The sequence below is a fragment of the Mycotypha africana genome, assembly GCF_025528875.1.
Source record: "Mycotypha africana strain NRRL 2978 chromosome Unknown BDF20scaffold_4, whole genome shotgun sequence".
Lineage (NCBI taxonomy): Eukaryota > Fungi > Mucoromycota > Mucoromycetes > Mucorales > Mycotyphaceae > Mycotypha > Mycotypha africana.
In genome coordinates, this window is record NW_026515728.1 from 1,619,442 (window position 1) to 1,632,359 (window position 12,918).

Genomic DNA, 12,918 nt, shown 5'->3' on the forward strand with positions numbered 1-12,918 from the left:
ACCAACCTATGTCAACTATGGCTTTTGTATTGCCAGCTAGTGTCTCAAGCTCGAGCGCCTTGATTTAAGAATAATCTAATTGCGCGGACTCTTATCTAAACCCAACAAGATACTTCTATTTTACGCTTACAAAGCAGAATACAAACGTATCCTTTTTTTCATAAAAATCGTTATTGGAAGCTTTTTTGATATAATATACTTTTTTCAAGCCACTATCTACTAAAATGTTATAAGAGGAACCTTACCAATTATTACCTTTTTTAATTAAAAAACAAAACTACTTGATTGTTGACCTGCCGAAAAGAATACATCGACATGCGTAAAATAGCACTTTCGTTGGCTACATGTAAAGCGGTATAAGAATGAACCATGCATCGGAAAGACTAAACTGATGCAGACGTTTGCTTTAAACTTAGTACCATAACTTTTTTTGTTGTTGTTGTCATAAGTAATGTCCGTTTTGGTCATTGTCTAGCTGTTGCCATACTAATTGTATTCAATTTTGTGTACAAAAATGTCTAAATTTAAACCGAAATTACTGTAGCTGAACCATAGGGGCCCAGCCCCCGGTGGAGGTAGTTAGCACCTTGGCTTTCCAAGCCAATGATTGTTGGTTCGATTCCTGTACGCCGTTGATATTTTTTCAGCTTTGATCCCTTTCTCTCTGCTATCCTAGGGTTTTTTAATGCCGCTATCAAGGTGGTTCTTAGTCGGTGTTGGTGTTTAAACAAGTTGTGAATAATTGCGCTGCCCGCCCAGGCTTAATTAAGCAAGATCCCGAACCGCGCCCAAAGTCTTAGCCTACCAATTATAATGATTAGTTTAGCCCCTCCCCCCTCCCCCCCATTTAGATAGTATACTGTTTCGCCCACCACGGCACCCTGACCAACACTATGCATCGCTCTATTCTCAAAAAATAGAGCTGCCCCGGGCAATTTAGATAAGCTTTATTATCTCGTGTCCATTGGGTTTAAATATGTCAGTAACAAAAATCCTTGTTTATGCGTAGTTGAACCATAGCATCGACTTCGAAAAGGCACAAACACAATGCCTTCGCCGTATCTTTGGAGGTTCTTCCCGTTCATCCGTGCACATTATGCTGCATCTGTTAAAGCTTCCAAAGATGCGTGAAAGACTCCACATTCTCCAGGCGAAATTTCTACTGCGGTCCCAAAGCCTGCCTGATAACGCCCTGCTTTAAGTGCCTACTTCCTTATGTCACTCAAGCCACCAGCAAATCTCTTTGGTCCCAAATGTCAAAATCTAATTTAATTTGGAGAAGTCATTCACCGTTTCACAATAGGAAGGCTTTACACCAGGCCATCAAAGCATATCGTCAAGAGAACTTAGACGCCGTCCGTTCAGCGCCCAACTCAAAGTTGATAAACCAATGCCGCCCTAACATTTCTCTTGATCCCATTCTTTGGCTCCCAATGAGCTTTATTAAGCGTAGTCGCTGTCTTCGTTGGAGACTGGGCTGGCTTCCCAACAACTACTCAGCCCGTTGCCTATTCCACCCTCTATGCACACTCACTAAAGCCCACGCCATTGAATGCCTACAAATGCATAACCGCCTGCAACTTTCGACAACTGTCTTTGACCCCATTTCTCATTTGTTGAACCAATTCCCCACTCGACCCATAGAACAGCGTGCCAATGCCCAGTTCAACGGAGTATATCTTGGCCAATTGTTCAAATGCTACTCTATGAAATCGATTACCTCCAGCACAAAAAATGCCCCCTACCCAGTCAGAAACATTAGGACAGCCCTTGCTAGACTGGTTCTATGCGTCCACTACCATCATTACTTGGTTGTCCCGTTTTTACCAGTTTGCATTGTGGTCTACTGTCTTTTTTTTTTTCCCTAGTCCTCTTTTAGGGTTTTTTAATTCCATAACGTATTTTGACCTGCCCAGGGCAATTTTCTGATATATAGTTTATCTGTTTGCCCAATTGGGTTAAAAATTATTTAATAAAAAATCATGTTTAATCGTATAAAAATGCTGCTTTTAAGGCTTCAAAAATTTTGAACAACTTTTGGACCATCAGCTGAAATTAATCTTTCACTTATCAAAAAAGGAAACGACAAGAGTACTGTTTTTCAACCTGACATTATCTTATCAACGCAGCTTGGTTCTTTTCTCGTAGAAATCTATAAGGCAGTAGTAGGCTTAAATTAACGCGTCGTATTTTGCCAAGTCTATGTACCAATCTTCCATCAGGCTTATCTCATCTCTTACTATCTATTTAACATCTAACATACATTATTACTGATATGGATATTTATTTGTTCACAGAGCGCTTTCAGAATGTTACATTATGTGCTCATTTCCTTAAAATAGCAATAGTTAACCGATCGCAAATTGGTTGCCTTTCAATAAATTGAAAGCAGTGAAAGAGGCCGATTGGCTACAAGATCCATATGATCAATTTTCCAATTTAGAAAAAAACCAAGCTATCAGTCGATATAGAAGCGTTAATACCGAGTTAAGACACCCAGGAGCTGGTTCGACACTTTGTTGGTATTGTAGCTGTTGCGTGCTTCCACTTTTTCTTTATTGTCTTTTGCTAACGACTGTGTTTCTCGCTAAATAAAAGAAAATCATTACTATTCGCTGTTTAAGCCGAATAAACATCTTTTTTTTTTTTTTTTTTTTTTTGTTCTAAACCTGTTTCTTTTCGTTCACCTTCATCTTATTCTGCAACGACAGTGTGTCATTGTTCTCGTGCTCTCGAAGATGGTGTCGCTGAATGTATTTGGCCAGATTTGTATCTAAAATACAGTCTTCTGGTTTAAAAGAGCTTCGACATAAAGGACACCTCGTACGATTTTTTTCTCGCTGATAAAGTGGAATGATATCGCCGGTTCGAGTATCAATACAGCTACAATGGCAATTGATCAGTGGCATCGATAGCGTACGGTTGTTGTTATAATACATATAATGCGATAGTCTCATGGATAGGCGGTTTAGTAGTTTTTGACGGTATTGATAGCATGCACTACAAAACATGCGTTGGAGACAATCTCTGCAGAATGTATGTTGACAAGACGATAACGTGATGGGTTCACTGTACATAGAAAGACATATGGTACACTTCAGTGATTCTTGGCGGCGGCTGTTGCTGATACTGCTATCTAGTTTCAATAAGCTTTGTGTAAGAATTATTTGTACCTGTCGTTGAAAGTTGGCGCATGAATTTATTCCTTTTCTATATGCTTGTTGCCATTGTCTGTGCAATTGCTGCAGCTGTAGGTCGTTTTCAAAAAGGAGTCCAACAGGGTGATCATCGTGCGGTTTATCAAAAGTCAAGAATGCCTGCGCTTCGTCTTTTCCGTCAGTTAATGTAGAGGCTGTAGCTGCTATCTTACCCATCCAATCTCGGAGCAATATGAACTGACTAGATATATAATAATTATGTATGCAAAGGTCTTTTCTAACTTGATATAAATACTTTATGCATCTTTTGATTTTCGATATATTCGCTCCGTGCATCTGTAAATCATGAAGGCAAAAGTAAGTGTTCTATTTGGCTGGTTTTGCTATTCTTCACATTCGAACTTACTTTAAGAACATCATGCTGTCTATCTTTTAGTTGTTGATAATGATGTTTAAATTGCTGCTTTACAATTTGTAACTCTGTGGACGCGTCTTCTTCTATCAACGTTTTGTCCGTGTATAATTTTGTTAGTGCTGTTTCATCCTTATAAATTGCGCTCAAATTGAATGTTGAACCATCACTCCAATCCTTCAAGCATTCAGATATGATTGGGTGAGCTGATGAACTCAAAGTTCCATTATTTCTATATCCTTTTATACTGTTTGAGGAGGCTGAGAGCTTATACGTATTTACAAGCCCCAGAAAAATAAACAAAAACAAATTTCGTTCAGTTTTATGGCTACATACAAATAGATAGCAAGCATTAAGTCTAAAATAAGCAATATGGCTGGTTGAGACTTACAGTTAGCAAGATCTTTGATATCTTTTGAAGGCGGATATGCATTACAGATAACACTTTTACATTTGTAGCATCGATTTTATTCAATCTTAGAGACCATGTGTGAAGGAGCATTCTACTGTACTTATCGTTATTGTGTGGTTTTAAGCCAACTTTTAAACTACTGACAATGTCAAAGTCGGCTACCCCCATTAAACTATCATTGTAAAAATGAGATTTCTCCAGTTCTTCGGACATGATACGAAAGGGTTCAGTGTCGATTCTAAAAAGCTTGCTATTACACAAGTCTTCTTCTTTGTAATTGTAATTAAAGGAAAGGTGTTGCTTAAAACGAGACCAGCAATTCATCATTGAAAGAGATAAAGAATAAAGCAGTATAGGATGGACAGCTATAGTGATTTGAGCCAAGTAAAAATAAAGGTGAAAGGTAAAGAGTAAAAGCCATCTCAAAAAAAAAAGAATAAAAAGGTCAGGTACAACATTATATTTCTTTCTGTACTTTTGTCAGATGCACGGTCGGCATGAATCATGGTAATAATGAATTATATTTACATTAATAGGAGACTCTATATTGATTTGAACATGAAAAATGATGTGGCCATTCTTGCTTGAAAAGCATATTTACACATCAGTTCGTAGTCTTTCATTGTCCATCGCTCTTCCGTTGGTATATCTGCAGTTGGCACTTTCTTATTTCCATATTTCTCTAAATAGTGTCTATGTTTATCAAAAAGCCTAACCACAACACAAAGAAAATAAGTAAAATAGAATGTTAAAAGAAGGAAGTTTACACAATCATCTTTGACTTCCCTTGTAGAACAGTATCACACTTACATTTTGTATTTGGGAACATTACACACACCTCCAGTTACAATCAAAAATGAGTTTTCGGGAAGCCCATTATACACACGGCGAATGTAATCATCCATTCTCTGCAGTTTCATTGCTACGGCAGATTGTTCCTTTGTCGCCGCACTTGGTACAACACTAGGTAAATTGTCTTCTCCTTCTTTAAGTTTCACTGCATCGTTATTATGGTCTACTGTTTGATAACGAGTAAAGAGAAAGTTGGTATCTTTCACCTTTTGCATCGTAAGCTCGACCAGTTCCTCATCCGTATCTACACGGTGATACTCTCCGGCTGAGGAGGTAGCCCCAAAGGATCGACGCTCACTCTGACTACTTTCCAAAATAGCACTCGATCGGCTTGGGCGGAATGCTAACAAGCGATCCATAATCAATTCAGTCTGCTTGAAGCGGCCATATCCAGGCTTGCGTTCCAGCTTAAGTTTGAACAAATCCAAGGTAGCACGGGCATCTTCAGCTGAATCGTGTCCTACATGTGAATCGTTACGGTCTTGAATCTGACGTTTAAGGTAACTACGAGCCAAAAAACGAAGCGAAGGTTTATAGGGAGGGCCACGATGATGATCAAACAACAAGGATGTATCGACGCAGTAGGGATGTGCTATTTTTAAGGCTTTCAAGTCGTTTTCTAAACCGTGGCCCACGAGAATGACGTCGTGGTTGACAAATTTACGGAAATGCTTTTGTGCACGACGATGTGAGCAGGTTGCTTTTTTCATATCGGCAGGTGTAATACCAGAGTATTGTGTTAGGTAATCAATGATAGGTTGATCAGGCTTGACCATTTCATCCAAAAGTACTGATCCATCTAATTGAGACAGAAATAGAACAATTCAAAGTCAATTATGCAGCCAACGGATGCCATGAATTAATTCGTTCTCTTACCTTCATCAATCAATGTGACACGTGCAAGTGAGCTCCCTGCTACAGTCAAAACCATTTCACAATCTACAGCAATAATTCTCTTTGGCTGACCTTCTTCTCTAGGTTTCTCCGGAGGACGAGTCTCTTTCCAACCTTCTGGCAATGTTACTGATGAATCCAAAAAGGGCGCAATAGGGTAGTCTGCCTTCTTCATTTGTTCTAAAGTGAGCACATAAAACTCACGCATGTTATTACGAAAAGTATTGAGCTTTTCTTGTTCTTCCTGCTTAAGTCGCTCTTTCTTAGAATAAGACATTTCGCACTGTAAAATATCAGCTACAGGAGAATTGAATCGACCATTTTTGCCTGAAATCTGATTAACGACCATATACTGGCTCTGTTTTGTCAGAAAGGGCATGGAAGCCTTTCCAATCCATTCCTTTTCATCCAGTTGGCTGAGATCAATGAAAGGTGTAGGTTTGAAAGTGCCTTCCGGGACGCCAAAAAAGGTACAATCCAAACCTTGGGCAAACATCATTACAACGTGGTTTATTTTAGATTTGTTGATGAGTTGACACCAAGGTAAGTTGGTGGTTTCTGATAAAGCATAAAGGACGAATTCGCCTAGGTTTTTGGTAGGAATCACTTTCTTTACACCAGTAGGAAGAAGTTGGAAGTCAGGTTTGGCAATGACTTCGCCATTGACATTTTTTTTGGCTTGTTTTCTCAGCTTTTTCTTTTGACGGATGGCTGCTACTTTGGCCAAGATTTCTTCCTGTGTCTTTGGTTTAGCAGGAGTCCATTTTTTTGTCTTTATCTTCTTTGGTGTGAAATTAGAACCTCTTATTTTGACGGGTGAGCTTTCTGACGGTTCAGCAATAGATACAGGTACAGGTGCAGCAATAGGTGTGGGGATAGGTTTGGACTGAGTGACTGCTGGAGCCGCTGCGACAATAGAGGGGATGGCCGGTTCTGTTTCTCTCGCAACTCTACTACTATTATCCGCTGCCTTCACGGTCTGACCTTCCGTGTCTTTGATTTTTTCGTTTTTCTTACCATGCTGCTTCTCCTTCTTCTCTTTCTTCTCTTTTCTATCCTTTTTGTCTTTTTTGTCTTTTTTGTCTTTTTTATCCTTCTTGTCCACTTTCGCCTTCTTTTTCGTGACTGTAGCCGAGTCTTCTATGACTTCCGGAGCCGATCTCTTTTTTGACAGATCGCTTGGTTGATCGTCGACATTGTCAAAAGTTATATGCTTTTTTTTGGTTGCATCGTACTTTACAGCAAATTTATCGACATTAGGAGTGAACTTCATGACCACAGACACAAAAGGGCGATCTACTGGTATGTCCTAAGAGAAGGGAAAGCGAAAGGGTTGGTACTCCTTCACTCTTTTTTTTTTTTTTTTTTTTTTTTTTGCCCTTTAAGTATAAGACAGTCCCAAAAGCCCGCCGCCTTTTATACACATTGAGTAACCACAAGCTTTCATGAGCTCCCTGTCCCTGAAGCCTGAACTACAAATGTGATTGAAAATAAGGTGCGGCCATTAAATAGAAAAATGTTTTAATCCATAGCCCTGTACAAAATTACTACTGAAGTAGTTTGTCGATAGTACTAAGCGCAGCCAAAATTCACTTATTGACAGGGAAAATAACAGGTGGGATTTGACTGACAATATTTTGGAATCATATCCAATGGTGATTTCTTTTGAATTTAGACAAATTTGTCTTTGCTTAATTTTTTGGGGGCGCATTTCGTTTGAATGAAAAAAAAAAAAAAAATAGAAGCAGAAGAAACAACTCAGCCTAATTATAAGTCATAGCTCTGTTTCGTGTCTCTTCCTTTGTCACTTGCGAATTTAGCACGTTTCATAACAGGACTAACGAGCCACAGTTGAATTAAATAAAGCCTTTTAACCGCACCCGCTTGATAAGAACTACAGAAGAATGCGTGCGTTTGACTTCTTTTACTAAAGAATGACAAATACAAACAATTAGGCTAGAAGTCAATATGGACACAGCAGATCACTGAAAAGGAATCAAGGATCTGCAACAAATACATTTTTCTTTCGTTTTATGTTTTCTCTGTCGAATAAGATAATATCATGTATTACAACTTACAAATCAGGTTCCAAACTTATTCTTCCTCTTCATATGCCTCATATTTCTATTCACTTGATTAAAGTGTATCTATGTATATACCGCTCTACATTTGCATAGTGACTGAAAGACATACGTCAGCATCATCTTACGTTTTCTGAATACGAAAAGGGCCTTCCCACCAGCCTCATTTTGTAACACGCTCGTTACTTTAAAAAGTCTGTTGAGATTTGCAGCTTCGACGAGGTTTCAAAAAAGAAAGAAAAAGAGAAAACCGATCATTTATAGGCTTTCAAAAATAAACTATTTTTGTGGACGACTGTTACTTATATAGTTCGGCAAAAATGTTTCTTGATAAGTATGAGATGCATCCATTCGTACTGCTTCTTCACAAACGCTTTTTTCTTTTGTTTCAGATACTATAAGGTTTCTGAACAACTACTAGTTAACCTATTTTATAGCTGGTGAGTGTAATAAATCACAATCAAGTTGCATGCATTTACTCGGCTTTGCTTACCTTTTTAGGGCAACTGAGCAACGTTTCATTTTTAGTGAATGTGAAACCATATGATGGGATTCGAACAACGCCCTCAAAAAAACAAAAAAAAAAAAAGGTAAATTATCATTGAATGAATGACGCGCCTTGATATAAAAGGTTTAAATTGCACAAGCTGCTCTTACTGTGGGTTTTTTTTTCCTCTTCTTTATTTTCTTGCTTTTCTTTCGTTTCTAAGAAATCATATATTATCATAAAGATGTCTTACGCTTATCAACAACAAGGTGGCGAAGCTAACTCTTACCAAGGTGGTCAAGCCGCCTCTTATCAAGGAGGTCAAGCCGCTTCGTACCAAGGTAATCCATTTTTCATTAGAAAAGAAGGGAAATAGGGGAAGTTGTGGGATGGGCTCTATGCGGACGAGGAGTTGTATTAAGCAATTATATTTTTGTCCCATTCATATAGGTGGTGCCCCTCGAATCAACCCTGACCAACAGCAAGCCGCTCAAATTGCTAAGCAACATGCTGACGATGATGATGATGATGACAGTAAGTATCTCTGATAAAATCTTCACGTCTGTGTGCATTTGATCTGAAAAAGAAGAGGGAGAGATGTCCTTTAAGGGCAAAATAATGCGTTTACTTATCATTGCGAAACAGTTATACTAAACTACTCTCTTTACCTCACTTGCTTAAACTCGTAGAGGAAGGTTTCTTCAAGTCCATCCTTTCTAACGTCCTAGATAATGACGATGATGACAAGGAACTCAAGGAAGATGATGCTCAACAAGCCGCTCGTGCTCATGATGAAGTTTACAACAAGGGCAATAGCGAAAATACCTCTTCCCGTGACATGGGTATGGCTGCTGCTATGCAAGCTTTCAAGATGTTCTCCGGTAACAACAATCAATCTGGCGGTGGCGCTGGTTCCAGTGCCATGGTTGGTTTAGCCATGGGTGAGGCCATGAAATTGTTCAAGAACAAAGGTGGTGAAGAAAAGGGTTTCGATAAGTCCGAACTTATTCAAACCGCTGTCAAAATGGCCATCAAATTATACCTCGCTAAGCAAGCTGGTGATGCCGCCAGCGGCGGTCTTCAAACTGTCATGAATATGATGGGTATGGGTGATGATGATAAGAAGCAGCAACAACAACAACAACAACAGCAACAACAAGAACAAGGCGGTTTCTCCAAGTTATTAAACAAGTTCTTTTAAGAAAGAGACTTAAAGAATCAATGTAATATAGTATCCCTTCATTATTAATTTTATCCAACATTTTTTTCCTTTTCTATTATGGAACGAAATTTAAATATCACTGTTGCATCTTTTTTGCATGATTTCTATACATTAAGAGATTAAGGTTTTTCGGTATTACTCTTTTTTTTTTTTTTTTTTGTTAGGCTGTTTGAGCTGTCAGCTTGCTCTGCAAATTGCTCAGCGATTCATATGCAGGTCATTTAGCTGCTTCATGCCGTCTCTTGAGGAAAGAATGCAGCCAAATTGAATTAATCGCAATGATTCCATATCTTTTATTAAGCGTATTTGGAGCGTAGTCATTATTCTAATGATTCGGCCATCCTCCTAGGAATGCACAGTCATGCTTTGCTGCTCCTCTTTTACTCAAAAAAGCCTTGTGCTACATCTTCTAGCTCGTTGTTATAGCCTATTGCTGTCTTAATGTTGTAACTGTCCATATCTACTATTATGGTAACTTAGTAGAAATATGTTGTTGCTGCTGCAATTGGGTACCAACAAGTGTAATGCTTCAACTGATTCATTCAAATTGTGAAAAAGGTTCGACAAGAGCGTTTTGACAACTTGACATTTCATATACCTGTTCTTGAAAGTGAGAAAAAAATTGAAGTTATATACTATCCTGTCAATGTAACCGACATTATTTTACCTTTTTTTAGCATCTAAACGCCATTTAGTTTAGCTTAGTTTTTTGTTTTCGACATCTTTAACTTTCCTTCTTCTCTTGAACAAATCAAAACATGTTCTTTGGTTGAAACGGCAAAGGTTAAGAGGCACTTGAAGCGGTCACGGTTGGCCTATGACTACCAAAAAATGACCGCTCTGGAGTGTGGATGGAACGTTGGATGAAACTGGTAAGGAATAGACAATAAGTTCTCACGGCAGGTACTCAATTGCGACATAAAAAATCAACTTAGAAGCTTACTAGGCTCCTTGCGCAAGCTACCTATAGCATTAATATTACGTGATATGATTGCCTTTGCTTTTTTTATCGTTCAAAACTTATCTGTAGAACTACCGCTTTTTTCGAGGCGTCGTGAACACTAAAGTCAAAATTATCAAACCCACATATAATTTGTATCACTTAAATGGAGCTGCTGAATTGAAAATAATGGCTGTTGCTGCTTTACCTTGATGCACACACTTAATCCTTCACGTTTACGTGGCTCTGAGAGAACTGCTGTTGTTGTGGGTCAGACAACCGGCTAAATTTTGTCCAGTTTTTCCTTGTGTTTCAAGAAACCAACTGTTATAGTTTGTTCGTCCCCTTTCCCCTTTCCTTCTCTTCTTGTATACAACCTAACCCCGCCATCATCGTCCCTTATCATCTCCCTTCCCTTTTTTTTTTCTTTTTTTTTTTTCGCCCCGTTAAACCAATGATGCTTAGGCTTATTTTCTCCTTCTTCTTTTCTTCTTCTTCGGATTTTTTTCTAATTCTTTGAGTCATTTTCTTTCAGTTTTGAAGCCAACACAGGATGTACGAAGGCAAAAAAGATAAACATAAAGACTATTCGTTAGGCCTACATGGTGCTGCTATGAATGGCAATGTTGGTAAACTATACAGTTGAATATGTAACTGCAACTCAGTAAAAGAACATACATTTATCTGGTTCCGTAATCATTTTCTTATAAGGGCTTGTCAAGTTTGCATTGGATCATGGGGCCGCCATTGATTCTGTAGTCAATGGATACATGCCTTTACAATTGGCCTGTATTAATGAGAATCATATTGCAGTTGTACAATATTTGATAGATAGAGGCGCCGATGTGAATGCACAAAAGTAAGATGATAAAAATCTCCATTCAATATTTTGAAAAAAAAATAAAATTCCCTTTTCTTATCATCTACGAACCTATGGATGGGTTAGATGGTCTAAAAAACATAGTGTTGATAAATCACAAGCAGTAGCGGGCGCCACAGGCTCCACAGCACTTCATGTTGCATGTGCCAATGGATGTACAAAAATTGTTGATTTACTATTAAGAAATGGAGCTAAAACAAATGTTCGAGATAAGTACAGTTCTCGACCAGTAGACGTAGCCGCCGCCAAGAATCATACAGAAATTGTCCGCCTTTTGGAAACTTTCGAATCGATGGAAATGATGTTACAAGGTTTACAAGAGGGGAAAGATCATGTGCAAGCCAGTCATATGCAGAAAAAACAGCAGCAGCAGCAAAGGCAGGGCAAACAGAACTTGCTCATAAAAGAAGGAGGAGGTCGACGATCTATGGATACAGCTTTACTATCTTCTTCGACAAAACAGCAGCAGCAACACAATAGACAGCAGATAACTAAATCATCCAAAAGAGATCGATTAAGAAGGCCTAGTTTACCCTGTGTCATTGAAGCACAACAACAAGGATTAGATATACCTGATATATCCACTTTGCCGCCACCGAGACGTAGTTTCAACGTATCAGTGAGACCTTCACCTGAAGAGCTTTTGATGGCTCATTATCCAATCGCTACTGCTTCTGCTGCTAAAAATAACATCCCTCCTTCGCCACCATTGGAATTAGCGTCTTCAAAATCCTCAGATGACTCCACCCTCCTGATGACACATAATGGTAGTAATCCTGGAAAAGAGGATTGGTACAGCCATGGTGTGATAAAACAGTTTGATGACGAAAATTACCTCATCTCCCTTGAAAGAAGAGCTTATGGCTTTACCTCACCTATTTACTCTACTGTTACTAATGTTTCAATGAATACTACCGCTACTACTACGGCTGCTCCTGATGCAACGACTGCCGATATATTTTCTACTATCTCCACAGAGGGGGCCTTCACAGAGGATGATGCTGATAAGAACGAAGAAACCGATGGTAACGATAAAAAGATAGCCATCATAAGGGCACGGACAACCCACGACTCTTCTCGTTATAACAGCAATAGCAACACTGTAGAGTCTGCATCCCTGAAGAGATGCAATTCGGATGGAAGCCATTTACGTGCGACAGCTTTGATTAATAATGCCATAGCTGCCAATCAAATGCCTCCCTCTCCTACCTCACTACAGCAACAACAACAACAACAACAACCATCCATGAATGATTTTGAAACAAAACAGGAAAATAGCAGTAACATGGATGAAGAAAACAGAATGTCACTATCAACGTTGTCGTTTTCAGACGGTAGGAACAACACCAATGACCATTATGGCGCTGCTCGTCATAGTATCAGTTGCCACAGACCCGATCCCGGACTATTGAGAAAACCGAGCACAATCAATACCACTACAACTTATAAAGTGAAAAGATCTTGGTGGCCTACAGGATCACGGAAATCAATTGATCTTTATCCAGCAGGAAGACCATCTTTAGAAAGCAACCCACGAAGGACGAGTCTAGACTTTCGTCCTAGCTTAGACAGTATCTCTC

At 39.0% G+C, this 12,918-nt stretch overlaps 4 protein-coding genes across 4 annotated transcripts; 2 read left to right on the forward strand and 2 right to left on the reverse strand.

The window, feature by feature from the left end:
* Positions 1-1,980: 1,980 nt before the first annotated feature.
* On the reverse strand, positions 1,981-4,413 carry BDF20DRAFT_458006 (uncharacterized protein). Its single transcript, XM_053075493.1, has 4 exons — positions 3,962-4,413; positions 3,565-3,837; positions 2,688-3,494; positions 1,981-2,587 (listed from the first exon to the last, which is right to left on the reverse strand). Exons 1-4 carry the CDS (start codon positions 4,307-4,309, stop codon positions 2,477-2,479), a joined length of 1,539 nt encoding a protein of 512 aa, XP_052937440.1. The 5' UTR covers positions 4,310-4,413; the 3' UTR covers positions 1,981-2,476.
* A 111-nt stretch (positions 4,414-4,524) lies between these two features.
* Positions 4,525-7,001, reverse strand: BDF20DRAFT_912411 (uncharacterized protein; the record flags this gene model as incomplete). The annotated part of the gene is made up of 3 exons (XM_053083952.1): positions 4,525-4,693; positions 4,793-5,633; positions 5,711-7,001. 3 exons carry the CDS (start codon positions 6,999-7,001, stop codon positions 4,525-4,527), a joined length of 2,301 nt encoding a protein of 766 aa, XP_052937441.1.
* A 1,467-nt stretch (positions 7,002-8,468) lies between these two features.
* BDF20DRAFT_865656 (uncharacterized protein) lies at positions 8,469-9,510 on the forward strand. The gene is made up of 2 exons (XM_053080807.1): positions 8,469-8,830; positions 8,986-9,510. Exons 1-2 carry the CDS (start codon positions 8,686-8,688, stop codon positions 9,495-9,497), a joined length of 657 nt encoding a protein of 218 aa, XP_052937442.1. The 5' UTR covers positions 8,469-8,685; the 3' UTR covers positions 9,498-9,510.
* Positions 9,511-11,228: 1,718 nt separating this feature from the next.
* BDF20DRAFT_800320 (ankyrin repeat-containing domain protein) lies at positions 11,229-11,981 on the forward strand (the record flags this gene model as incomplete). Its single annotated transcript, XM_053076359.1, has 3 exons — positions 11,229-11,317; positions 11,405-11,672; positions 11,805-11,981. Coding segments are annotated over 3 exons (534 nt in total), but the record flags the coding sequence as incomplete, so codon positions are not given.
* Positions 11,982-12,918: the final 937 nt, after the last annotated feature.

Excerpts from the sequence above, each read along its gene's own strand:
- BDF20DRAFT_458006 (XM_053075493.1), bottom strand. The coding sequence starts at position 4,309 with ATGATGAATTGCTGGTCTCGTTTTAAGCAACACCTTTCCTTTAATTAC. Across the intron at positions 3,838-3,961 it reads TATCAAAGATCTTGCTAACT|CTCTCAGCCTCCTCAAACAG; the intron begins GTAAGTCTCAAC and ends AATACGTATAAG. Across the intron at positions 3,495-3,564 it reads GACAGCATGATGTTCTTAAA|ATGCACGGAGCGAATATATC; the intron begins GTAAGTTCGAAT and ends CATGATTTACAG.
- BDF20DRAFT_865656 (XM_053080807.1), top strand. The coding sequence starts at position 8,686 with ATGGGCTCTATGCGGACGAGGAGTTGTATTAAGCAATTATATTTTTGT. Across the intron at positions 8,831-8,985 it reads CGATGATGATGATGATGACA|AGGAAGGTTTCTTCAAGTCC; the intron begins GTAAGTATCTCT and ends TTAAACTCGTAG.